Here is a 27,142-nt window from a genome sequence, read left to right as displayed (position 1 = left end):
AAGACATTTTGAAAAAAAATTAAAAGCCCTGCATAAGTACCAGATAGGTTTTTTTTTTTTAACATCTTTATTGGAGTATAATTGCTTTACAATGGTGTGTTAGTTTTTGCTTTATAACAAAGTAAATCAGTTATACATATACATATGTTCCCATATCTCTTCCCTCTTTCGTCTCCCTCCGTCCCACCCTCCCTATCCCACCCCTCTAGGTGGTCACAAAGCACCAAGCTGATCTCCCTGTGCTATGCAGCTGCTTCCCACTAGCTATCTATTTTACATTTGGTAGTGTATATGTGTCCATGCCACTCTCTCACTTCTTCCCAGCTTACCCTTCCCCCTCCCCGTGTCCTCAAGTCCATTCTCTACGTCTGCACCAGATAGGTTTTGTTTCTTCTTTTAGATGCCATAAGGGTATCATTGGCCTAGGACCTATTTTTACTAGTATTATTACTAGTATTCTCTTTTCCCCAGAGCCTTCCCCCTCCTTCTTCTACCATTGCATCTCCTACCCCATTTGTCTAGCTTATGGTAAGTAGAGTGGCCCTGTACTTAGGCAGAGGATGAACTGCAGTTGGTGAGACCTGGCTGGTTTCACCTCATTGGGTATGGTGATAAATGTGGCTCTGTTATTCACCCCTCAACTCATGATCCTGTACATCACTCGGGTTCCTTGCTAGAGAGCAGGTGTTGGTCAGTAGTAGTAATGCATTGTTATTTTGGGTAAGGTCTTAATAGCACATGAAATTACTTATGTGATTCTGCTGCTTCAGCGAACCAAACAACTACTGCCTGAATGCAGATCTTCTCTGCAGTTACCTGTCTATGGCTTGTCACTGAAGGAGAGTGTCAATGGGCATAGATGTTCAGGAAGCTACAGGAAACCTTTAAATGCATATTAACAGGAACACTGGGATTTACAGTCAAGGAGTTTTTACAATATGATCTCATGTAACACACCCATTTTATAATATAAAAACTTCAGTTTGAACAAGTCGTGTCATAAAAGGGGCCGCAGAATGAGCAAAGCCAGTTATATAATGATGGACCAACCAGATTTGGATATTGGTGTTTTCTTGGCTTTTATTTGAGGCCAAGTTCTCAAACAGAGCATTGACTTTGCTTCAGGTCAAATTAAAGTTATAATTTGCGTAGGGTTAGTCCTTGTTTAAATCACTTAGGTGAGGCTTAATTTGTTGAACAAAACTCTGGAACCAGTTCAATTCACGAAAGAACATATAATTATATAACTTTTATCCTAAGACCCAAGAGGTACTTTTCAGTTGATATAATGAGGATTCAAAGGGAATATGAAACTAAAAAGGAAAGTACTTGTAGAAATATCAATAGAAGAAATAGAAATAGAAGACATTTGTGAAAGTCTGGTCTCAGTTATTTGTATAGTTCATTGCACAGATTAATACACTTGATTCTCAAATAAGCAAACATGTTTTTAAATATTGAAACTTTATTTTCACAGAAAGGATGATATAGCAATAAAGGGTTAACCATGGTTGTATATCTTACTGAATTTTCCAAGGCATACCATTATTTAATAGGGAATAGTTAACATGACTGCCCTATTTCCTCTTATCTGTAGTGATTGCCTGCAGCATACATAGACAACATAAATTCCCAGCTAACTCAAACCCCCTCTTTTGATCCACTGAAAAGTTAGTTAATCCATTCATAAAACCTATTTACCAGACCTCCTAACAAATAGACTGGTCTGAAGATCAGTTCTTGTCATGTTCCCTGCCTGCCATCTGCTTTAGATATTAGTGAGTCATGAAATGCCTAAAAGCTATGGTCTGAAAGAGACTGAGAACAGAGGGCCTGAACTGTCCGCAAACAGAAAAACAGAATCCTTAGGCTACAAGGACTGTTAGGTATATTGTCTAATCAAGTGATGATAGGAATGATGATTAAAATCAGTAGTGAGTCCACAAATCTCGAAACTAAAATGCATGCTAGTTTCAGGAGAAACCTCTAGGTAGCATGTAGGCTTTGGTTACTGTTGTTATGGGACAGTTGATGGAAGTTTGTGGAAGAGACCACACACATAGACTAGTTCAGTTTGGTCAGTTTATGCTGAGCACCTACTGTGCTGCTACTATGGGGAGAGAGGGGAGTAAGACCTATTCTTTACTCTATGAGAGTTCTCAGTCTTGGAGGGAAGATGTAACCAAACCAAACTTGGGTCTGCTCGCCTATGTGCAGTAAAGACAATCTACTGATACTGGGCTGTAGTGAAGGAAGGTGCAGCGTTTATCGCAAGGCCAAGCAAGGGGTACTTGCCTTAGCAAGGGGTGGCTATTGCTCAAAATGCCTGCACTCCTCAATGGCTTTCGGGGAAAGGTTTTTAAAGTCAGAGTGAGGGAGACGGTTTGGGGATGTGTGACCAGCTTGTGGACATTCTTCTGACTGGTTGGTGGTGAGGTAATCGGGAGTCAACATCATCAACCTTCTGGTTCCAACTTATCTGGAGTCTACGTGCTTGTGGTCAGCATGCAGTTAACTTCTTCCTCTTGGTGGAGGTTTCAGTATCTGCAAAACAACTCAAGGATGTGGCTCAGGATATTCTCTGTAGCCCTTGAGGAGGAACTAAAGGTCCTAGACTTTGTTTAATGGCTAAACTATTATTATTTTCTCTTACTTTTCTTTGTTTCTTTCTTTCTCACTTCTTTGATTAAATTTATTCTTTGGAACTCGGGGAAGGCCTAGGAGGCTAAAGTTTTTCTACAAACAAGAGGCAGGTAGAGGACAGGGACGCGGGTCCTGTCCCGGGAAAGCCCCATAGGGTCCTGCTGGGTTACAGTATCACACAACTATCTATGCTGTGACAATAAAGGCTACTATGGAGCACTTGCTGGGCATGGGCCCAGCCTCATGCCTGCCTAGGACTTATTTACTTACATTATCTTGAATGTTCTTATCAGTTCTCTAGGGAGATATTATCATCTCCAGTTTACAGATGGGAAAGCATATTTTTTCCCCTGCCTGTTAGCATGCTGCCTCTCAGCACAATATGTTAAATGCCTTGCCAAGGACTGAGACTGGAATCTGACAGGTGAAGGTCTAATCTTGACTCTGCTATATACCTGTGGGGTCTTGAGGACCTTTCTTAATTTATTTGAGCCATAGTTTCTCATCTATGAAACAGAGTAATATCTACCTCACCTCTCAGCTTCAAGGTCAACATCCTCTGAAAGGCCTTACTCAACCACTCTAAAACTTTTTCCCATCTCCCCAGTCACTTGATCTCATTATCCTGTTTTTATTTTGTTATGGCCTTTATCACCATCTGAAAGGATCTCATGTGTCATTGGCTTACATGACTACTGTTGGCCTCCGCACGTGATTATGAGTTTCATGAAGCCAGGGACTGGGCCTGTCATGGTCACCCTCCCTGTCCCCAGAATCTGGCTACTGGCACATAGTAGGCATTCAATAAGTACTACATGAATGGGCAGTGGTCTAGGCAACAGTTAATGGAAAATGTCCTTATGAACAATTCCACTAGGTTCTCTTAGAAAGAAAATAAATCATTGAAAGCTTTGAACTATGCTGTTAAGGTAGGTAGAAAGATTTGAATTTTTTTTTTTAACCATACTGAAGGTTTAAAAATAAATTGAATTTCATCATCCAGTGCATGATGGTCCATCCTTGACCTGAACTGGGCTTCAATAAAAGGAGCAGGGAAGCAAATACGACACACAGACACAGAAATCGGGATCTTTCGTACATGTGACTGTGGGAGATGCTGAGAGAAATGTGTAACCAGAACTGACCTGAGTAGGTGTTTGGCCTTCACTCTCTGTCACAAGCATTAATCTCAGAGTGAGTGACATGTCGTACTGTAACTACAAAAGATACCTCCGGCTGCCGCTGACTTGTTTATCTTTGCCATTGTTTCAGGATTCTGAGAAGCGAACCCCGCTTCACGTGGCTGCATTTCTGGGAGATGCAGAGATCATTGAACTCCTGATTCTGTCAGGTAAATATCAGCTGTACTTAAAAGTCAACTGCAGATAAAAATTTAAATGACCAATTTACTGGATTGACTACTACAATGAACCCAAACAAAATTTCTTTACTGTGCTCGTGGAAGTTTATTTGATCATGGAGTTTATCAGTAGACAAGGGACAAAGCAAGACCTTCTTCTTATTGAAAAATGACTTCTCTAGTGAAACTTTTATATTGCCTTGAAAGTCTGATTCCTGACTGTCTAACCAGGCCCAGTATTGTAAATGAATTCAGTACATTTGGATATCTTTTAATTTTTTTCATTGTAAAAAAACAAAGAACAAACAAGAAAGCTGTTTTCTTAAGGTCTGCATGAACACACGTAAATGTTTATGTGTATTTACATATATTTAAATTGCATTACAAAACAATACTATGTTTTGCTTATGGATACATGACTGTAACAATATAATCAAAGAATAAAAATATGGAAGGAAAGGAAACATATCCATTTCTGGATAGTGGTTACCTCTGAGGAGGCCAACTGAGTGAGAGATGTCTTCAGGGGAGGGTATGAAAGAGACTATAACTCTGTAAAATATTTTATTTTTTAAAAATTGGGGTAAATATGGCCAACACATGTTAAATCAGATTTGTGTGTGTACTGGTCTTTGTGATATTATTCTCTTTATTTTTCGATGTATTTTAAATATTTCATCAGATTTTTTAAATGTCAGTGTTTTCATTTTTGGAAACGTGTATGCTTGGTACATCTCACCAAACAGGTTTCCAAAACCAGTATGTGCTTTCTCCCTTGAGTATTTGCTAGACAAATCCCCAGAATGAATCTGAGCACGTGCACGTGTCTCAGTGTGGATTGTATGCGGGCCAGCTGGCTTTCTTCCTCCTTCTTTTGGTTTGGGGAGATTCAAATCTGGAGGCAATGCCTCTGCCCACAGACTATGCAAAAGGCCTATAATAAGGTTTTACCTTTGTTTGCAGTAGTAAAGGGAAACTGTAGAATTCCAAAGTCAGCTATGCAAAGGTAGGAACTGACATGGTATTCGAGCAGATGGGGAGAACATTATGAAAAAGAAGCAAGCATTGTGCTGTGATACACAAAGAAGACTCACATTGCCCTTATTTTTGTTGTGTTTGTGTCCTTGAGGTGGGTTTTCCCAGGAAACAAGTATTTTGTGCCGTACCATGCTTGTGCCGCGTGCTCCTGACAATCTCGTGGAACTTAAGTTCGACTCCATGTAGTATTTCTGGGGCTTTGAGAACAGGCCTTCATTCTGATAATTCTAAAGATGTTTCAGGGCTGTGTTCCAAACAAAACATGTACTGTTTGATGCCAGCACAGTCTATGGCTAACAGACAGCGCACACCTGGCTGGTCGCCCCAACGGTAGAAATTTGGCCCATGGAAAATTATAGGCAGAATTGGTGAGGGTGAAAAATAAAGAGTTTTGTGGTATGACACCTAATGGTCCCGACCCGCTGTACTCACCATCTAAATGTTGTATTAAGAGACAGCTCTGGGTCTCAGAGGAATGTTTGGTTCATGAATGTACAAATTCAAAACGTTGTTTTAGATCCCCAGCTTTGGTTTTTTGGTTTTTGGTTTGTTTTTCCACATTCAAAGGGGAAGGTTTTAATTCTTCAGCATGAAGAACCCATCTATTTTTTTTTTTCGGGCATCTGGGGTCTGGTGATCAAGAAACTTGGTTTCACCTCCCCTTCACGTGGGCATGGAGTACACCAGCCTCTTTTAAACGGGGCTTATTCAGTAGAGCCAGGAGAAACTGTTCTGTATATCTTGATCTGTACACCTGTTCTCTTAGCCCAGTCACCTAGGAAGAATCACTGGCTATTAATGTCTCTAGTATAATTTTGGGTGGCACATGCTATGGAATTTTTCCTTATTCCCTCATCAAATTAGGAAGACTAAGGGCATGGGAGAGCATTGGGAAAGTTCTTTAGAAATTTTATTCAGCTGTGGAAACTTAGGCGAATTCTTGGAATTCTCATGGTTTTAATTTCCCCGAAAGGTCCTTTATTCAATTTGTATATATTCCTAAAGAAATACCATTGCAAGAGCAATGATTTCATCTCTGAGCTTACATCTGGCAGCTGACCCTTTAGGGAATCCAACCAAACTGTTTTCCAATTTAATAATGAATGAGGTGCTAACAATTCCCACGTTGGACAAATCACTTGGCTTTGCCAGAATTGCCCATTACAGCTGTGTTCTCCATTGTTGTATTAGCTTACAGAGCATAGTGTAACCCAAGCCTGCTAAATTCCTACTGACATTATCTCCTGTTAGCCAGGCAGATGGAACCCTGAATGCCTCTGAGCAGACAGCGAGGAATTCAGGCCTTGCAGATTTCCTCTTCTTCTAACTGCCGGTCCACATTCTGGCTTTATTTTCCCCACCTGCTTCTAGCTTCTGTTTTGGAACTGGCTGAGTCAGGATTAAGGCAAATACAAGGGTCAAGAGCTTGCTAAATCGTTTGCCTGGAGATGGATGAATGAGATCAGTGTGAACCAATCAGTGGCCAAGAATTAAGAGCCTAGGCTTGAGATACAGGAAACAGAGCACACAGAGAAACAGCCACAGTAACGAGACCCTGTCGAGAAACTCTGGAGACACACAAGGGTTAGAGAGTTCTGGGCTGAAGGAAGAAAACCAGAAGTACCCACCCTCTAACATGGGAGTGTTTGTGAGTTGTAACTACTAATTAAAAATAATAAATTTATTAGAACATAGGCCACCAAACAAGTGGTATTCCTGTAAAATTATTTCCTGTGATTGTTCAAAATGTGATTACTACTCCCAGTGCAAATTGCCTCCAGAGCTGGTAGCAGGTCATTCTTTTGATTATCTCACGCATAACAAATATTCATCCTTTGAGGTTGGATTTGATCTTTTTTTTGGTCTAGAGAAAGAGGGGTGATTAAATGAGTCAATGCTGATTTTGGCCTCCAATGTAGTGCGATTATAAAGTAATGGGCCATTTGCTGATGGGTATATAAACTGGCTCCAAAGGCAGCTCCAAGGGAAGTTTTTAAAATGCTTTGGACAACTGCTACATACATGGAATTATCATAGACTCTTCCAAGGTCATTGCTTTGAAGGACAGTGCTCCTGGGCTGTAATAAGATTTGGTCTGTTTGTTAAAAAAAAAAAAAAAAAAAATCAAAAGCAAGCTGATCTCACTGTATTATAATCATACTTCATATGATCTTTCTTTCATATTTCTTTTTCTTTTAAATTAATTTATTTATTTATCTATGTTTTTGGCTGTGTTGGGTCTTCGTTGCTGCACGTGGGCTTTCTCTAGTTGTGATGAGCCCGGCTACTCTTCTTTGTGGTGCGCGGGCTTCTCATTGTGGTGGCTTCTCTTTGTTGCAGAGCACGGGCTCTAGGTCTGTGGTCTTCGGTAGCTGTGGCATGTGAGCTCAGTAGTTGAGGCGCACAGGCTTAGTTGCTCCGCGGCATGTGGGATCTTCCCGGACCAGGGCTCGAACCCGTGTCCCCTGCATTGGCAGGCGGATTCTTAACCACTGCGCCACCAGGGAAGTCCCCATATTTATTTCTATAATTAAAAGCCAAACATTGGCTAAGCCCGCCTTAAGAATCAGTTGTTCTCTCTGGCCTGTAAGAGTTTTAGTCATTTGGTTTACCTTTTTTCTTTATTCTTCTTCCTAGAAGACAGGGCTAAGAGAACAGAAATATTGCCTCTGGAAAAGATGCTCAGAGTTGTTTTTACTCCTAATATCTATGAAAATAAAATCAAGTGTTACTAGGGATAAGATTAAAAAAAAAAGGTACTTAATTTGTAATTAGAGTTTATGCCTGATAACTTTTAGTTGGGTCTTTGTTTCTGCAGAATCAGTATAGCCTAGTGCTTTAAAAAAAAAAAATGATAAGCTTTAAAATGTCCTTGGGGAAAAAGCATTTGCCTTTAAATCATGAGACATGCAGACTCTGTGTCCTTCAGTGCACAATGGTGCCTGACAGGCAGGTAAATAACATGAAGCTTCCTTTAGAAAAATCAGTTATAAATACTCAACTCAAAACCATCTGATGTCTCCCTCTGACATGTAAACAAGACTCTCAGACAGACAGAGGAAGAGGATGAGGAAGCCGGTCTCACGGGATGACACTGATGAAATACTGCGTCCTGATTCAGATAACTCTGCTTTTGTCGTAATAATTTTGTTGTTCTGGGAGAGGAGGTTTCCTCGGCAGCTGCCTCTTCAACCTTTTGGAGGAGGATTAGTAGAGGAATGGAGGACTTAAATAGTGACTGAAAGAATCTACTTCCTGGATTTCTAATTATCTTTCATTTCCTCAAGTAACCCCAAAGCTGCATGAACACAGTGCTGATGTTTGTTACACACGGGGCGTGTGTTGCTATGCTGCGCAGCAAGCTCAGGGTCAAGGTGGTGGGATGAATCGGGAGATTGGGTTTGACATATATACACTAATATGTTTAAAATAGATAACTAATAAGAACCTGCTGTATAAAAAATAAATAAAATAAAATTTAAAAAAATAATAACAAGACAATATAAATGTATGCATATAAATTATAAGAAAAACATAGAAAAATAGGAGAAATAGGCAAAGAATATAAATAAATGGTTCTCAGAGAATGAATTATAAATGACCAGTAAACAAACATATTAGAAGATGCCCAACCTCACTGTTAAACAGGAAACCAAAAATGTGAGACCATTTTTCTCCAATCAGATTTGCACTATTTTATTTCTTTATTTTTGGCTGCATTGGGTCTTCATTGCTGTGTGTGGGCTTTCTCTAGTTGCGGTGAGTGGGGGCTACTCTTCGTTGCGGTGAGTGGGCTTCGCGGTGCGTGGGCTTCTCATTGCGGTGGCTTCTCTTGTTGCAGAGCACGGGCTGTAGGTGCGCGGGCTTCAGTAGTTGTGGCACGTGGGCTCAGTAGTTGCAGCACTCAGGCTCTAGAGCATAGGCTCAGTAGTTGTGATACACGGGCATAATTGCTCCGCGGCATGTGGGATCCTCCTGGACCAGGGCTCGAACCCGTGTCCCCTGCACTGGCAGGCAGATTCTTAACCACTGCGTCACCAGGGAAGTCCTGCAATATTTTAAATAACTGATAATATCAAGTGTTGATGAGAATGTGGGGAAATTAAGCAATCATACACTGTGAGTGTGTACATTGATACACTTTGGAGGGTTCAGACTATGAAAACCAAAAGTGTGCTTGACTGTTGACACATAAAGTCCGATTCTAATTATCTATCCTAGACAAATACTTGCACATTTGCGTAAGGAGTCATTTTCTGGATGTTCATAGCAGCATTGTTTGACTAGTGAAATACTGGAAACAATCGAAATACCCATCAATGGAGAGAATGTCTAAAAAAAATGTGTATTTATATATTGGAATACATGTGGCAAATAAAGAGAATGGACTCATTCTCTAAGTTTCAACATAAACAGATATGAAAAATATATTATTGAATGAAACAAGGAAATTCAGTATTATTACAATATGACACATTAATGTAAAAGCATACTTATGAAATAGTGCTATAATTTTTTTAAAATTGTGTAATATTTTAAAAACAAGAAGACTAGTGTATTGGCCACTCAGCTTAATTCTCTGATTTTCTATGGGTACACATATTTGTATATGAAGACATAAAAGAAACCAGAAGCTCACCAACCAAACTCAGAGTAGTAGTTTTCTTCAGGGAGTGAAGAGAGTCCAGCATTGGGGATGATTCTCAAGGGGATTTTACCTAAATCTTTAACAATCTATCTTTTAAAAGAAGAATGCATTCATGTATTACTCATATGATCAAAACATGAAGTAAAATAAGTCTGCTGCTATTCATGGTGATAGGCACATTTTCATAGCTCTGGTTCAAGCCAGTTCAGTTGAGGAGACATTGCTGGATCTCTCTTTTAACCAGAAAGCATCCTTCATGTGGCAACTGTTAACTAAGGTCTCAGCTGGACTCAGAACTGTGTCAGTGGTAGATACCCCCTGTCTCTATCCCTTAGTTCCCTGACTCTACTTCGATAACAGTTAGCAAGCAAGTATGCAGTGTTTACCATGTGCCAGGAAGTGATCTCAGGGCTTTTGTGGTACATCCTTCTAGAATGTTTAATGTTTTTACAAAAATGGGTTCATTCATTCATAATGTTTTAGTACTTGCTTTTTGCGCACAGCCATAGTTTGTGAACATCTCTCCACATTATTAAGCATTCTTACAAAGCATCACAGCTACATCATGTGGCTGTATTGTAATTTATTTAACCAACTCTTTGTCTAATGCCAAAGTTGTTTCCAGTATTTTACTTTTATGACTAACCTTTCTTAAATCATCCTTAAAGATTAGTCTTAACATTTACCCAGTTATTTCCTTAAGATAAAGCATTCTAATGCACACATACAAAGACAAAAATAGGTTGTGTATATGAGAGAGAGAGGGAGGAGGGAGGAGAGAGGAGGGGGGGGACAGAGGGAGGGAGGAGAAAGAGAGGAGGATGGAAGGTAAGATTTTGGGGTTTTTTTGTTTAACATCTATACTGGAGTATAACTGCTTTACAGTGTTGTGTTAGTTTCTGCTGTATAACAAAGTGAATCAGCTATATGCATACGTATATCCCCATATCCCGTCCCTCTTGCGTCTCCCTCCCACCCTCCCTATCCCACCCCTCCAGGTGGTCGCAAAGCACTGAGCTGATCTCCCTGTGCCATGCAGCTGGGAAGGTAAGATTTGAACTTGCAGTGGCAAAAGCAGGTAGACACAGGTCAGGCATGCACTACACACATGTCCTCTGCCCTCGTCAGTATGCTGGTGGTTTGGCTGGTGAGGGAGCTACTGGGATGAGATGCTTAGATTCAAAATGTGGTGATAAAATGGCATGTGGAAAGACAGCAAAAGATTCGCTAAGATTCTAGAGCCCTCCCACCTTTGGGTAGGCACAAACTTTTTTTTTTTTAAATTTTTTTTTTATACAGCAGGTTCTTATTAGATATCTATTTTATACATATTAGTGTATACATGTCAATCCCAGTCTCCCAATTCATCCCACCACCACCACCCCCCGCCCCCGTTTTCCCCCCCTTGGTGTCCATACATTTGTTCTCTACATCTGTGTCTCTATTTCTGCCCTGCAAACCAGTTAATCTGTACCATTTTTCTAGATTCCACATATATGCGTTAATATATGATATTTGTTTTTCTCTTTCTGAGTTACTTAACTCTGTATGACAGTCTCTAGGTCCATCTACGTCTCTACAAATGACCCAATTTTGTGCCTTTTTATGGCTGAATAATATTCATTATTGTATATATGTACCACATCTTCTTTATCCATTCATCTCTGGATGGGCATTTAGATTGCTTCCATGACCTGGCTATTGTAAATAGTGCTGCAATGAACATTGGGGTGCATGTGTCTTTTTGAATTGTGGTTTTCTCTGGGTATATGCCCAGTAGTGGGATTGCTGGGTCATATGGTAATTCTATTTTTAGTTTTTTAAGGACCCTCCATACTGTTCTCCATAGTGGCTGTATCAATTTACATTCCCACCCACAGTGCAAGAGGTTTCCCTTTTCTCCACACCCTCTCCAGCATATGTTGTTTGTAGATTTTCTGATGATGCCCATTCTAACCGGTGTGAGGTGATACCTCATTGCAGTTTTGATTTGCATTTCTCTAGTAATTAGTGATGTTGAGCAGCTTTTCATGTGCCTCTTGGCCATCTGTATATCTTCTTTGGAGAGATGTCTATTTAGGTCTTCTGCCCATTTTTTGATTGGGTTGTTAGTTTTTTTAATATTTAGCTGCCTGAGCTGTTCATATATTTTGGAGATTAATCCTTTGTCCATTGATTCGTTTGCAAATATTTTCTCCCATTCTGAGGGTTCTCTTTTCGTCTTGTTTATGGTTTCCTTTGCTGTGCAAAAGCTTTGAAGTTTCATTATGTCCCATTTGTTTATTTTTGTTTTTATTTCCATTACTCTAGGAGGTGGATCAAAAAAGATCTTGCTGTGATTTATGTCAAAGAGTGTTCTTCCTATGTTTTCCTCTAAAAGTTTTATAGTGTCCGGTCTTAGATTTAGGTCTTTAATCCATTTTGAGTTTATTTTTATGTATGGTGTTAGGGAGTGTTCTAATTTCATTCTTTTACATGTAGCTGTCCAGTTTTCCCAGCACCACTTACTGAGGAGACTGTCTTTTCTCCATTGTCTATCCTTGCCTCCTTTGTCATAGATTAGTTGACCATAGATATGTGGGTTTATCTCTGGGCTTTCTGTCCTGTTCCACTGATCTATATTTCTGTTTTTGTGCCAGTGCCATATTGTCTTGATTACTGTAGCTTTGTAGTATAGTCTAAATCAGGGAGTCTGATTCCTCCAGATCTGTTTTGTTCCCTCAAGATTGCTTTGGCTATTCGGGGTCTTTTGTGTCTCCATACAAATTTTAAGATTTTTTGGTCTAGTTCTGTAAAAATTGCCATTGGTAATTTGATAGGGATTGCATTGAATCTGTAGATTGCTTTGGGTAGTATAGTCATTTTTACAATATTGATTCTTCCAATCCAAGAACATGGTATATCTCTCCATCTGTTTGTGTCATCTTTGATTTCTTTCACCAGTATCTTATAGTTTTCTGAGTACAGGTCTTTTACCTCCTTAGGTAGGTTTATTCCTAGGTATTTTATTCTTTTTGTTGGAATGGTGTATGGGATTGTTTCCTTAATTTCTCTTTCTGATCTCTCGTTGTTAGTGTATAGGAGTGCAAGAGATTTCTGTGCATTAATTTTGTATCCTGCAACTTTACCAAATTCATTGATTAGCTCTAGTAGTTTTCTGGTGGCATTCTTAGGATTCTCTATGTATAGTATCATGTCATCTGCAAACAGTGACAGTTTTACTTCTGCTTTTCCAATTTGTATTCCTTTTATTTCTTTTTCTTCTCTGATTGCCGTGGCTAGGACTTCCAAAACTATGTTGAATAATAGTGGTGAGAGTGGACCTCCTTGTCTTGTTCCTGATCTTAGAGGAAATGCTTTCAGTTTTTCACCATTGAGAATGATGTTTGCTGTGGGTTTGTCGTATACGGCCTTTAGTATGTTGAGGTAGGTTCCCTCTATGCCCACTTTCTGGAGAGTTTTTATCATAAATGGGTGTTGAATTTTGTCAAAAGCTTTTTCTGCATCTATTGAGATGATCGTATGGTTTTTGTTCTTCCATTTATTAATATGGTGTATCACATTGATTGATTTGCATATATTGAAGAATCCTTGCATCCCTGGGATAAATCCCACTTGATCACGGTGTATGACCCTTTTAGTGTGTTGTTGGATTCTATTTGCTAGTATTCTGTTGAGGATTTTTGCATCTATATTCATCATCAGTGATATTGGTCTGTAATTTTCTTTTTTTGTAGTACCTTTGTCTGGTTTTGGTATCTGGGTGATGGTGGCCTCATAGAATGAGTTTGGAAGTGTTCCTTCCTCTGCAATTTTTTGGGAGAGTTTTAGAAGGCTAGGTGTTAGCTCTTCTCTAAATGTTTGATAGAATTCACCTGTGAAGCCATCTGGTCCTGGACTTTTGTTTGTTGGAAGATTCTTAATCACAGTTTCAATTTCATTACTTGTGATTGGTCTGTTCATATTTTCTATTTCTTCCTGGTTCAGTCTTGGAAGGTTATACCTTTCTAAGAATTTGTCCATTTCTTCCAGGTTGTCCATTTTATTGGCATAGAGTTGCTTGTAGTAGTCCGTCATGATGCTTTGTATTTCTGCGGTGTCCATTGTAACTTTTCTTTTTTCATTTCTAATTTTATTGATTTGAGTCCTCTCCCTCTTTTTCTTGATGAGTCTGGCTAAAGGTTTATCAATTTTGTTTACCTTCTCAAAGAACCAGCTTTTAGTTTTGTTGATTTTTGCTATTGTTTTCTTTGTTTCTATTTTATTTATTTCTGCTCTAATCTTTATGATTTCTTTCCTTCTACTAACTTTGGGTTTTGTTTGTTCTTCTTTCTCTAGTTCCTTTAGGTGTAAGGTTAGATTGTTTATTTGAGGTGTTTCTTGTTTCTTGAGGTAGGATTATATTGCTCTAAACTTCCCTCTTAGAACTGCTTTTGCTGTATCCCGTAGGTTTTGGATTATCGTGTTTTCATTGTCATTTGTCTCTAGGTAGTTTTTGGTTTCCTCTTTGATTTCTTCAGTGATCTCTTGGTTATTTAGTAACGTATTGTTTAGCCTCCATGTGTTTGTGTTTTTTACGTTTTTTTCCCTGTAATTTATTTCTAATCTCATAGCGTTGTGGTCAGAAAAGATGCTTGATATGATTTCAATTTTCTTAAATTTACCAAGGCTTGATTTGTGACCCAAGATGTGATCTATCCTGGAGAATGTTCCATGCACACTTGAGAAGAAAGTGTAATCTGCTGTTTTTGGATAGAATGTCCTATAAATATTAATTAAATCTATCTGGTCTGTTGTGTCACTTGAAGCTTGTGTTTCCTTATTAATTTTCTGTCTGGATGATCTGTCCATTGGTGTAAGTGAGGTGTTAAAGTCCCCCACTATTATTGTGTTACTGTCGACTTCCTCTTTTATAGCTGTTAGCATTTGCCTTATATATTGAGGTGCTCCTATGTTGGGTGCATATATATTTATAACTGTTATATCTTCTTCTTCAGTTGATCCCTTGATCATTATGTAGTGTCCTTCCTTGTCTCTTGTAACATTCTTTAAAGTCTATTTTATCTGATATGAGTATAGCTACTCCAGCTTTCTTTTGATTTCCACTTGCATGAAATATCTTTTTCCATCCCCTCACTTTCAGTCTGTATGTGTCCCTAGGTCTGAAGTGGGTCCCTTGTAGACAGCATATAGATGGGTCTTGTTTTTGTATCCATCCAGTGAGCCTGTGTCTTTTGGTTGGAGCATTTAATCCATTCACATTTAAGGTAATTATCGATATATATGTTCCTATTACCATTTTCTTAATTGTTTTGGGTTTGTTTTTATAGGTCCTTTTCTTCTCTTATGTTTCCCACTTAGAGAAGTTCCTTTAGCATTTGTTGTAGAGCTGGTTTGGTGGTGCTGAATTCTCGTAGCTTTTGCTTGTCTGTAAAGCTTTTGATTTCTCCGTTGAATCTGAGTGAGATCCTTGCTGGGTAGAGTAACCTTGGTTGTAGTTTTTTCCCTTTAATCACTTTAAATATATCGTGCCACTCCCTTCTGGCTTGTAGAGTTTCTGCTGAGAAATCAGCTGTTAACCTTATGGGAGTTCCCTTGTATGTTATTTGTCATTTTTCCCTTGTTGCTTTTAATACTTTTTCTTTGTCTTTAATTTTTGTCAATTTGATCACTGTGTGTCTCGGTGTGTTTCTCCTTGGGACTCTCTGCACTTCCTGGACTTGGGTGGCTATTTCCTTTCCCGTGTGAGGGAAGTTTTCAACTATAATCCCTTCCAATATTTTCTCGGGTCCTTTCTCTCTCTCTTCTCCTTCTGGAACCCCTATAATGCGAATGTTGTTGCATTTAGTGTTGTCCCAGAGGTCTCTTAGGCTGTCTTCATTTCTTTTCATTCTTTTTTCTTTATTCTGTTCCACAGCAGTGAATTCCACCATTCTGTCTTCCAGGTCACTTATCCATTCTTCTGCCCCTGTTATTTATCCGTTCTTCTGCCTCAGTTATTCTGCTGTTGATTCCTTCTAGTGTAGTTTTCATTTCAGTTATTGTATTGTTCATCTCTGTTTGTTTGTTCTTTAATTCTTCTAGGTGTTTGTTCTTTAATCTTTTAGGTCTTTTTAAAACATTTCTTGCATCTTCTCGATCTTTGCCTCCATTGTTTTTCCGAGGTCCTGGATCATCTTCACTATCATTATTCTGAATTCTTTTCCTGGAAGGTTGCCTATCTCCACTTCACTTAGTTGTTTTTCTGGGGTTTTATCTTGTTCCTTCATCTGGTACATAGTCCTCTGCCTTTTCATTTTGTCTCTCTGTGAATGTGGTTTTCGTTCCACAGGCTGCAGAATTGTAGTTCTTCTTGCTTCTGCTGTCTGCCCTCTGGTGGATGAGGCTATCTAAGAGACGTTTGCAAGCTTCCTGATGGGAGGGACTGGTGGTTGGTAGAGCTGAGTGTTGCTCTGGTGGGCAGAGCTCAGTAAAACTTTAATCCACTTGTCTGCTGATGGGTGGGGCTGAGTTCCCTCCCTGTTGGTTGTTTGGCCTGAGGCAACCCAGCACTGGAGGCCGCAGGCTCTTTGGTGAGGCTAATGGCAGACTCTGGTAGGGCTCACACCAAGGAGTGCTTCCCAGAACTTGTGCTGTTGGTGTCCTTGTCCCTGCACTGAGCCACAGCCACCTGCCGCCTCTGTAGGAGACCCTCCAACACTAGCAGGTAGGTCTGGTTCAGTCTCCTATGGGGTCACTGCTCCTTCCCCTGGGTCCCGATGCTTTGTGTGTGCCCTCCAAGAGTAGAGTGTCTGTTTCCCCCAGTCCTGTCGAAGTCCTGCAGTCAAATCCTGCTAGCCTTTCAAAGTCTGATTCTCTGGGAATTCCTCCTCCTGTTGCTGGACCCCCAGGTTGGGAAGCCTGACATGGGGTTCAGAACCTTCACTGCAGTGGGTGGACTTCTGTGGTATAATTGTTCTCCAGTTTGTGAGTCACCCACCCAGCAGTTATGGGATTTGATTTTATTGTGATTGCACCCCTCCTATTGTCTCATTGCGGCTTCTCCTTTGTCTTTGGATGTGGGGTATCTTTTTTGGTGAGTTCCAGTGTCTTCTATCAATGATTTTTCAGCGGTTAGTTGTGATTCCAGTGCTCTCACAAGAGGGAGTGAGTGCACATCCTTCTACTCCGCCATCTTCATCCCAAGTGGTACAAACTTCTGAGGTCCTGCCTTTCCTGCGTGTGCTGACTTGCCTCTATTCAACAGCTTGGGAGATCAGCGATAGTGATTGTGGAGAGAGGACAGCATGAGAAAAAAATGACAATAAGACCAGCAAATAACACGTCGTTAACTTGAAATTTTCTTATCAAAACGGACTGTACAAATGAGGTCATCTGCAAAGCCAACAGCAGCTCTTACTCCTCTTTTCTTACTCACCTGGGGTGAGCCTTAGGAAAGTCCTGGAAGAGACTATGAATGGGCCATTTTATATGAAAGTGTCATTTTTCTAACAAGAAGGGCGACTAACCAAGAAACAAGTAGTGTAAGAAAAAGCAACTTAATCCCCCCCTGAACCATTTTCATTAAGAGACATAAAACTTTAAGTGTACTAGCTTTCTTAGAAGTATTTTATTAGAAAATATTCAAACATATAGAAAAGTATGGAGAATAATGTAATTAATACCCATGTATATCAAGCTTTAAGAAATCTTAAGATTTTTCTATACTTGCATTATATCTTTTTGAAAAGGAAGTAAAGCATTGAAGACACAGTTGAAGCCCATTGTATCCTTTCCTTATCCTTTCACACCCTCCCTCCCAAGAGGCAACCACTAGCCAGAATTGGTAGTTATTTTCTTTAGCCACATTTATTACTTTTATTTCAATCTATGCATCTATAAACAACATATTGCTTTGTTTTTGTAAATTTAAAAACTTTATGTAACTGGTATTAAGCCATTGGTATTAATCTGCAACTTCACTTGTTCATTCAATGTTGTGTTTTTGAAGTGCATATGTTTATATATATAACTTCAGTCTGTTCATTTCCATGACAGTGTAGCATTCCATTGTACAAATATACCACAGTGTATTTTTCCATTTTACTCTTGATCAACATTTAGGATCCCAATATCTTGCTGTTACAAACATGCTTCAGTGAATATTCTTGTACATGTATGAGAGTTTCTCTAGGGTATATGATTGGGTGGAATTGCTGGGTGGTAGGGCATGCACATCATCAGTTTTATTAGGTAGCACCACCCTGTTTCCAAAGGGGGTTGTACCAATTCACACTCTCACCATCTGTATCTATGTTTCCCTGTTGCTCCATATCCTTGCTAACTCTTGGCATTTCACACTTTAAAAATTTCCCCAATTTGATGGGTGCGATATGCTTTGTTAATGTTGCTTTCATTTGCTTCTCCCTGATGAATTTTGAGAAGTATCTTTTCACATGTGTCTTACCATTTGGGTTTCTTCTTCTTGCATTAGTTTTTTAAGTTTATACACAATATTTACTCTGTGAAAGACCATGAATAACAAAATATGTATTTCTGTTCCATATTATTATAGCCAGTATTTGGAACTAGAAGGAAAAATATGAGAAAGAAGGAATGAAATCAAGGGGGAATATATACATATATATGAAAATATATACATGAAAATGGAGAAAGAGGGAGAGAAGAGTGACTCTAAGGACCAGAGAGAAAGATGGGGAAAATGGAAGGAAAATACGATCAGTGTTAGTTGAATGCTGTATGAATGTTGCTAGTTTTGAAGTGAGGCACACTGCCCTAGAGCTTGGCTTTGAAGTCAGACCACCTGGGTTCAAATCTACCATTTCCTAGCTGGGGACCTGGAGCATGTTATTTCTCATGGCCTTGGTTCCCTCATCTATAAAACTGGCATAATAGTAGTATCTCCCTATTAAATGGATTACACATACGTTAGTATAGAGAGTCAGCGTTCAGATCACGTTAGCCATTCTTAACACGGCTCTTAGCAATTTCACAGCTCTAATGGTAGAATCATAGCTCCTTAGAACTGAAGAGAGCTATTCAAGCAAACGAGTAGCCAAGCCTGGGCTCTGCCACCTAGCATTTAGAGCTGCACTGTTCAGTATGGTAGCCACACTCCAGCTGTGGCTATTGAACACTTGAAGTGTGGCCCGTTTGAATGGAGATGTGCTGTGAGTGTGAAATACACATGGGATTTTGAAGCTTTAGCATGAAAAAAAGAATGCAAATTATCTCAATAATTAAAAAATTCAATTACATGATAATATTTTGGATATATTGAGTTAAGTAAAATATATTACTAAAGTTAATTTACTTGTTTTTTATACCCTTTTTAGTGTGGTTACTAGAAAATTTTCAGTTACTTGGTTCACATTATATTTCCATTGGGCAGCACTGACTTAGAGGCTCTGAGGCAGAACTGATATGCTACCCATAGCGGGTATCAATCTGTCCCACGTAGCATTCCTTCCTACAAACGTACTAAGGAACGGAGTGACTAAAGTGTTGATAAGAACATCATGCAGACAGCCAGGTGAAAATTCAAACCCAGAAACAGAGGGAACTTACGGCCAGATGTTCTTCATCTCAGATGATTGATTTGACTTCGTGACACGGAAGTCCCTTAAAAGTGGACAGGGAATCTGAAGGGACACCCTGATACAGCCATCTCTACCGGTTGGGAATGAGACTTGAATCCAGCTCTTCGTGAAATCTGGGTGATGTTTGTGACGTGTCAAAGAAACAGCCTAGAATTAAGTAACAAATATACATTTGAGTTATGAGAGAGGATAAAAGGTCTGTCTTCTGATATGCAGGTATAAGCACAATGTGGTAAAATAGACATATTTATGACCCGGGTAAAGGCCTGACAAAAAGATGGGTAATTTTAGAAGGGTTGAATAGCTGAATGTTGGAAGAAGAAATACTAGGACCTGAGGGATAAATACTGTTTGTTTCTAAACCAGAAAGGTAGGCTTTGTACCAATCATCTGGTGCTCCCTTGGAACTAAGACTTAGGAGAGGAAAGCTAAAATTTGTTTTTTGGTAGGGAAAATTTTGTTTTAAAATTCACAATTTTTCTGCTCTTAATTACATCTGGGTTTCCTCCTCCCCGGCATTTTCTAGCATCTGAGTCTCTCTTAGTCTTCAAAAGATACCTGTTTGTGCAATCTCTAGGTGATGGTTCTTTGCGTTCTTAAATCTATATGTTTGACTTCCCCCTACTTGCCTGGGCAAAGACTATGCCTCTCACTTCCTTGAAGACCTGAGTCATAGATTTAGAAGTAAATATGACATTAGAGGGGATTTGGAAATAAGAACTGCTAATATTTTTCTAGTGCTTTGCAATTTACAAAGCACCTTCAAATTCACTTGATTCTCCCTACCACCTCATGAAGTGGGTAGAGAAGTATTATTATTATGTTGTTGTTAGCCTCATTTTACAGAGTAGTGCCTTTTGGTAGCTGGGCCAGTAGGTGCTGAAATCAGAATCAAATCCGGGTCTTCTGACCGTGAATCCCACTGTCCTTCCCAGACCTCATTCGTTTCACTCCAGAGCATTTAGCCCAGGACATCCTGCTACTGGGGAGTGAGATGTGTGCTGCCTTGGCGTCTTAGCACCACCAAACTGATTTTGTTTGGTTCTTACTGATGTAAGGGGCTTGAACCTTTTCAGGTCAGCTGCCTGGATGAAGTTAGTAGAATTAGGATTCAAATAATTTTAAGCTTGATAAACTAAGCAACAATTTACCAGTGGCTCTCAATCTTAACAGCCTATTACAATAACCGTAGGTCCTGGGGAGTTTTTAAAAAATACCTGTGCCTGGTCCCACCTCCAACTAATGAAATCAGAATGAGGGGAGAAGAGACGTTCTCTCTCTCTTTGTTTTAAGGATTATTATGTTCTTGTTTTCTATCATTAGTATGGTTGATGGTATTTGTTCTTCAGTTAAAGAGAAAAAACAGTGTAAGTTATATGATTAAATTCAATTTCTAGCACACTTTTATCCATGAAAGTCTCCTGCTGCTTTTTTTTTTCTAAACACAGTTCCTGTTTTTTAGCTGTCAGCTGGCCTTGGCCTCACAGAGATTGGTCAGCCTCTGCTTACACTTGACTCACTTTCTCGACCCTTGTCTCAGAGCCACCGCCTTTGCACTTCCCCTCCTCTGCCTTACTTTCTAGCTTCTTTGATCCATCCCTCCACTCTTCATCCCCATGAGCTTCCTTCCTTGTTGTCCTAAGGCTAAAACAGGCTACTCTTATTGCATCTGCAAAGATATCATAGATATTTTCTCCTCCTCTCCTTTTGCAGTCCTTTTATAAAACTTTCCATCTCTGACCAGAAGACTGATCAAAATCCAGATTCCAAAAAAAGGAAGCTCATATTGGGTGTCGTAGTGGTTCAACTGTAGCTTGGTGGGCGTGTATGCATGGAGAATTGTGCAGGTGTCATGGGCGGAGGGCATACTCTACTTTCCGGGAATCTGTTCCTGTGGAGCTTCTGCTCTGTGATTGTGACGTGGCTCCCAGGGAGCTGAGCCTGGGCACCTCCCTGAGTATGACCGGGCTCTGGCTCGTGTGTCAGCCTGTATGCCCACCCCATAGTGTGAGGGAGCCGTGAGCAGCCTCCATAGGCTTCATGTTGTGTCTGTCCAAAAAGCTCCATGGAACCTGGCTTCTTCCTATCAAAATATTTGGCTAGTTCCAGAGAAATAATTGGGATTCTTGGATAAAACGGATTTCTGCTAATCCCTTTAGCCCAGATCAAATCTCATCAGAACTCAACTTCACTGGCCTCTAGTATACATTTGTTGGAAGGCTGCTCATCGCTAACAGTTTTCCAAGAAAGATGTTGTGTGCCCTGTGAGATAAATATGCTTAATGACTAAAAATAAAATAATGTATATGATTATATATTTTATATTCAGGAATATATATTACATTCAGGAACACAAACACACACACACACACACACACGCACACACACCCCTGAAAAGCTCTTCGTTCTTCAGAACCTACATTTCTATAGTTCTGGAGAATCTGAGCTTTCTTACAACTGTATCTCCTACCCAGTGAGACACTGTTATTTCCCATCTAGTCTTGACCCGATTCTTGTGACATCCTCAGCTCCTGATCTTGCTCCTTCTACTGCATTCAGTGGCTTCTCCTTGTTTGGTGGCTAGAAAGCACATGACTGACAGAAAGGAAAAAACAAAACAAAATGTGTTGGTTGTACCAGGAAAATGAGAGCACAAGATACAGCATCTGACTTCACATCAGCAGAATTGCATTATGCCTCTAACCTGTGCTGTTTGGTTCCAGGAGCTCGTGTGAATGCCAAGGACAACATGTGGCTGACCCCGCTGCACCGGGCTGTTGCCTCCAGAAGTGAAGTGAGTGATTATCTTATTTAATCTAGCACCTCCAGTTCCTAGAAAGAGAAAAATGCTTTCTGCTGAATTAGGGATTCTCACTGGTGAGCAAAAGGCTTTTACTTCTAATGCAAGAGGGTTACCAAATTGAACAGCTGTTTGTTTAAGCACCTCCCGTGTGCCAGGCATGGTGCTAGGGGCTGACTGGGGTGGTCCAAGATGGATGGTGTGATCCTTGACTTCAGTGAGTTCTCAGTCTGAAGGGGGTGCAAACAGGTAAGCAGATCAGTACAATATCATAACTGAATTGGAGGAAGAAGCAAGTAACTGTCTTCTTGAATAGACGAAGTCTTCCAAGAAGACATGTCAATTGAGCTAGTCCTTAGAGGATGATAGGGACTTACCAGGCCAGGAAAAGGAGAGAGGGCTGAGGCAGGAGGAGAAACATGCTGTAGGACAAGGGTCATGGAAGTGATTGAATGGTGGGTTCAGTTGGATGTAGCTGGAACACAGGGTGTAGTAGAAGATAAGTCTGATAGTACAGGCTGGCTCCAATAGCAGAGGGCTGGGTGTCCTCTGAGCAGTGGGGAGTGTTGACAGCAGAGATAAGTTGTGAACCTGACAGGATTTGGAACTTGTGAGGGTGAGGTGGAAAAGAAGCCATTGGGTGAATGGTAACACCATTACCATTGGTAACCCAATGGAAGGCAGAGGCAAAGGAGCAAGGGTTGGGGAAGTTAATCAGTTCTGTTTGAACGTGCTGAGTTTGGCAAACATGTCACTGGAATGTAAGCACCGTGATGGCAGGGATTTTGTTTTGTTTCCTGATGTAGCTCAAGCCTGGTACATTGTAGGTGTTCAAGAAAGAATTTATTTTGAATGCTGGAAATTTGGGTGAGGATGGCAAATATGTCTTTTAATTGGAACATTTTGTCCATTTACATTTAAAGTAATTATTGATAGGTATGTACTTAATGCCATTCCATTAATTGTTTTCTGGTTGTTTTTGTAGTTCTTTTTTATTTTTTTTTCCTTCTTTTGCTCTCTTTCATTGTGATTTGATGACTTTGTTTAGTGTTATGTTTAGATTCTTTTCTATTTTTCTACGTGTATCTGTTGTAGGTTTTTGGTTTGTGGTTACCATATATGTATATGTTGATGATCTCTTAATTTCGAACACATTCTAACAACTCCGAATTTTTGTTCCCCCTGCTATATTTAATGTTTTTGACATCATATTTTACATCTTTTTGTTTTGTGTATCCCTTAACTACTTATTGTGGATATAGATGATTTTGCTACTTTTGTCTTTTAGCCTTTCTACTAGCTTTATAAGTGGTTGATCTACACCTTTAGTTTATGTTTGCCTTTACCAATGAGATTTTTCCTTTCATAATTTTCATATTTCTACTTGTGGCCTTTTCTTTTCCACTAAGAGAAGTCCCGTGAACATTTTTTGTAAAGCTGGGTTAGTGGTGCTGAATTCTTTTAGCTTTTGCTTCTCTGTAAAACTCTTTGTCTCGCCTTCAAATCTGAATGATAACCTTGCCAGGTAGAGTATTCTCAGCTGTACATTTTTTCCTTTCATTGCTTTTAATATAAAGTGCTACTCCCTTCTGGCCTGCAAAGTTTCTGCTGAAAGTCAGCTGATTGTCATATCCCTTGTACATAACTAGTTGCTTTTCTCTTGCTGCTTTTATTTATTATTATTATTTTTTATTGTTTTATATATTTTTAAAAATTTATTTTATTGAAGTATAGTTGATTTACAATGTTATGCTACTTTTTGCTGTATAGCAAGGTGATTCAGTTATACATATATGTGTGTGTGTGTATATATATATATATATATATATACATACATTCTTTTTCATATTCTTTTCCATTATGGTTTATCACAGGATATTGAGTATAGTTCCCTGTGCTATACAGTAGGACCTTGTTGTTTATCCATTCTATATATAATAGTTTGCATTTGCTAATCCCAAATTCCCAATCCTTCCCTCCCCACCCGCTCCCCCTCCCTCTCCCCCTCCCTCTCCCCCAGCAACCTATTGCTGTTTTTAAGATTCTCTTTTTTTCTTTAATTTTTGTCATTTTAATTACATTGTGTCTTGGTGTGGACCTCTTTGGGTTTTCTTTGTTTGGGATTCTCTGGGATTCCTGGACCTGGATATCTGTTTCCTTCCCCAGGTTAAGGGAGTTTTTAGCTATTATTTCTCTGCCCCTTTCTCTTTCTCTTCTCCTTCTGGGACTCCTATATTGGAAATGTTAGTACACTTGATGTTGTCCCAGAGGTCTCTTAAACTATCCTCACTTTTTTTAATTCTTTTTTTCTTTTTTCTGTTCAGCTTGGGTGATTTCCACTACTCTGTCTTCCAGATTGCTGATCCATTCCTCTGTGCCATCTAACCTACTGTTGATTCCTTCTAGTATATTTTTCATTTCAGTTATTGTATTCTTCAGCTTTGTTTGGTTCTTCTTTATATTTTCTAACTCTTTGTTAAAATGCTCACTGTGTTCATCCATTCTTCTCCTGAGTTCATTGGCCATCTTTATGATCATTACCTTGAACTATTTATTGGGTAGATTGCTTATCTCTACTTCATTTAGTTCTTTTTCTGAGGTTTTGTCTTGTTTCTTCATTTGGAACATACTTCTCTATCTCCTCATTTTGCCTAATTCTCTGTGTTTATTTCTATGTATTAGGTAGGTCAGTTACATTTCCTGATCTTAGAGAAGTGGCCTTATGTAGGAGATGCCCTATGGGGTCCAACAGCATGCTTCCCTCTGGTCACCAGAGCTGTATGCTCTAGGGGTGCCCGCATCTGGGCTGTGGGCCCCCCTCTGTTGGAGCGGGTCCAATTATTGTGGGTTTGCTGGGAGGCGGGGCTGACTCCCACTTGGTAGGCTGTGAGGTTCTGCCTCATGCAGTAGCTGTGGGCCCACTGGAGGATGGGTAGTTTCCCCAAGCAGTTAGCTGTGCAGCCTTGGGGGTGTCGGGCTGGTGCTGGTGGGCAGGTAAGTCCCCCAGCACTAATAGGCCATCAGGAGGATTCCAGAATGGCCCTTGCCAGTGCTGACGTCATTGTAGAATGAACTCCCCCAAATGGCTGCCACCAGTGTCTTTATCCTCAGATGGAATCCCGGTTGCCTTCTGCCTCTCTGAGAGGCTCTCCAAGAATAGCAGGTGGGTCTGACCCAGGCTCCTTTTAAACTACTGCCTCTGCACTGGGACTTGGAGTGTGTGAGATTTTCTGCATGCCCTTTAGGAGCAGTCTGGTTCCTAAGCTCTCTGGCTCTCCTGAACACAAGCCCCGCTGGTTTTCAAAGCAGAACTTCTGGGAGCCCATCTTCCTGATGCAGGATCCTGGGCTGGGGAGCCCAATGTGGGGCTTGGGCCCCTTGCTCCTTGGGGAGGACTTCTGCCATTGTGATATTCTTCCCACTTATGGGTTGCTGACCCAGGTGTATGGGTCCTGAGTATACTGCATCTTAGCCCCTCCCATCCATCTCATTGTAGTTCCTTCTTTACATCTTTAGTTGTGGGAAATCTTTTCTGCTGTCTTCAGGTCATTCTCATAGATAGTTACTCTGTAAGTAGTTGCGGTTTTGTTGTGCCTTTGGGAGAAGGTGAGTTCAGGGTCTTCCCACTCTGCCATCTTGGCTACATCCCATCCTTCCTTTTGTGAATTCGATCCTATAGCCATTACTTTTTGCCTCCCTTAAAAAATAGCTGGGGAAAGGGAAGCATGCTTGAGAGGGGAAGAAAAGAGAAGGTTTGGGCTGGTGTTTTGGAGTTTTGCTATTAGCACTTGCCAAAGAAGATATGTGTGTTCAGTAAAAGAGCTGGCACATCTGTCTATTGCTTAGACGGGCAAACAGTGATATTGCTTACACAAATATGTTTTTAAAACCATTTCTTCATTGATAGGCTTATAAACTCTATATTGTCTTCAAAACCCCTGTGCTTCTAAATGTGGGTAATTGATCTTTCTCAGGGCTTCAAGGTTCAGGGTTCAATCAGGGAAGCAGAACCAGAATAAGAAATATAGATAAGATATTTATTATAGGAATTAGAGCTTACACAATTGTGTGAGCTGCTGAAGAAGTCTATGTAAGGCTATCCCCTTGGTTTCTGAGTGGTCCTAAAGTCACTGTAGGCCAGCAGGGTCTGCAGTTGAAAAGAAAGCTAAACATGAAATGGGGGAAAACACAGGGATAAACTGGAACCCCTGTCTGTCTCTCACTGCCTCTGCATCGTGGATGTGGGTGCCTTGCAGAAGGAGCTGTGTGCTTCACCTCTGAGCTTGCATGCACCTGGCCCAGGAATGGGAGAAACTGAAGAAGATATGGCAGGATCTGAAGAAGCATCAACCTGGTACTGCCCTTTGCTGACACAGTGATGCAGCTGGTCAGTGACACCGTGCACAAGCTGCCACAAACCTGGCACCCAACATGCCAGTCAGTCTGTGGTTTCATGTATGCCTTCCAAAACTCATGCAGATTTCTCCAGCACCAACCCTAAATGGAACAGTACAGCGGAGGGAACTCTGCGAAATGTAGCTCAGCTTGGCTAACTTAGCACAATATAAAACTACCATTGAAATTGTTTTTCCGTTTTAATTAAAAAAATCTTCTAGGCAATAAGTTCTTTGCAATGAGTGGCATGCCTATTGCTTGTCATTGTATGTTTAGCATCTAGCCTGCACAGGAAACAATTGTTTTTTGAGTGATTCATTAAAGACTGGGTTTTCCACTTAAGCTTTGTTAACCTGGTTCTCTGTAAAACTGCTAACATGGAGCTAGTATACAGCACAGAGAACGCTGGTGGTAATCATCTTTCATGCATGGAAGGTAAACTAACTTGAAGTTTGTTTATGGGAGCGTGGCACTAAAAGCAAGTTAAGCCACTGGATCCTGCAAAATCAGAACAAGATTCAAAAATAGCGTGCAACAAGATATCAGGTTAAGTCAAAGTTATCAGTATACGTCAACATTTCTGAGCCTTCTTTCCATCAGGCAAATTTCATGTTTGGATTTCTATGCCTGGAAAAATCATGTTCATTTGCTAAATTCAT

General features: G+C 40.1%; 1 protein-coding gene across 4 annotated transcripts in view; it reads left to right on the top strand.

Moving 5' to 3' along the window:
- Positions 1-27,142, top strand: part of ANKRD44 (ankyrin repeat domain 44) — a 315,633-nt gene that overhangs the window by 152,591 nt on the left and 135,900 nt on the right. For 2 of the 4 annotated variants that reach the window (XM_061203690.1, XM_061203687.1), the window contains exons 3-4: positions 3,916-3,994; positions 22,012-22,082. In XM_061203690.1, coding sequence (XP_061059673.1) covers positions 3,916-3,994; positions 22,012-22,082 — 150 coding nt within the window. Of the gene's footprint in view, positions 1-3,915; positions 3,995-6,648; positions 6,690-22,011; positions 22,083-27,142 lie in introns of those variants that run through there. The other 2 variants (XM_061203699.1, XM_061203694.1) reach the window with 2 other exon arrangements.

Source organism: Eubalaena glacialis, chromosome 1 (assembly GCF_028564815.1).
Source record: "Eubalaena glacialis isolate mEubGla1 chromosome 1, mEubGla1.1.hap2.+ XY, whole genome shotgun sequence".
NCBI classification, from domain to species: Eukaryota; Metazoa; Chordata; class Mammalia; order Artiodactyla; family Balaenidae; genus Eubalaena; species Eubalaena glacialis.
The sequence above is the reverse complement of the archived record's forward strand: the minus strand, read 5'-3'. Positions and strand labels throughout refer to the sequence as shown.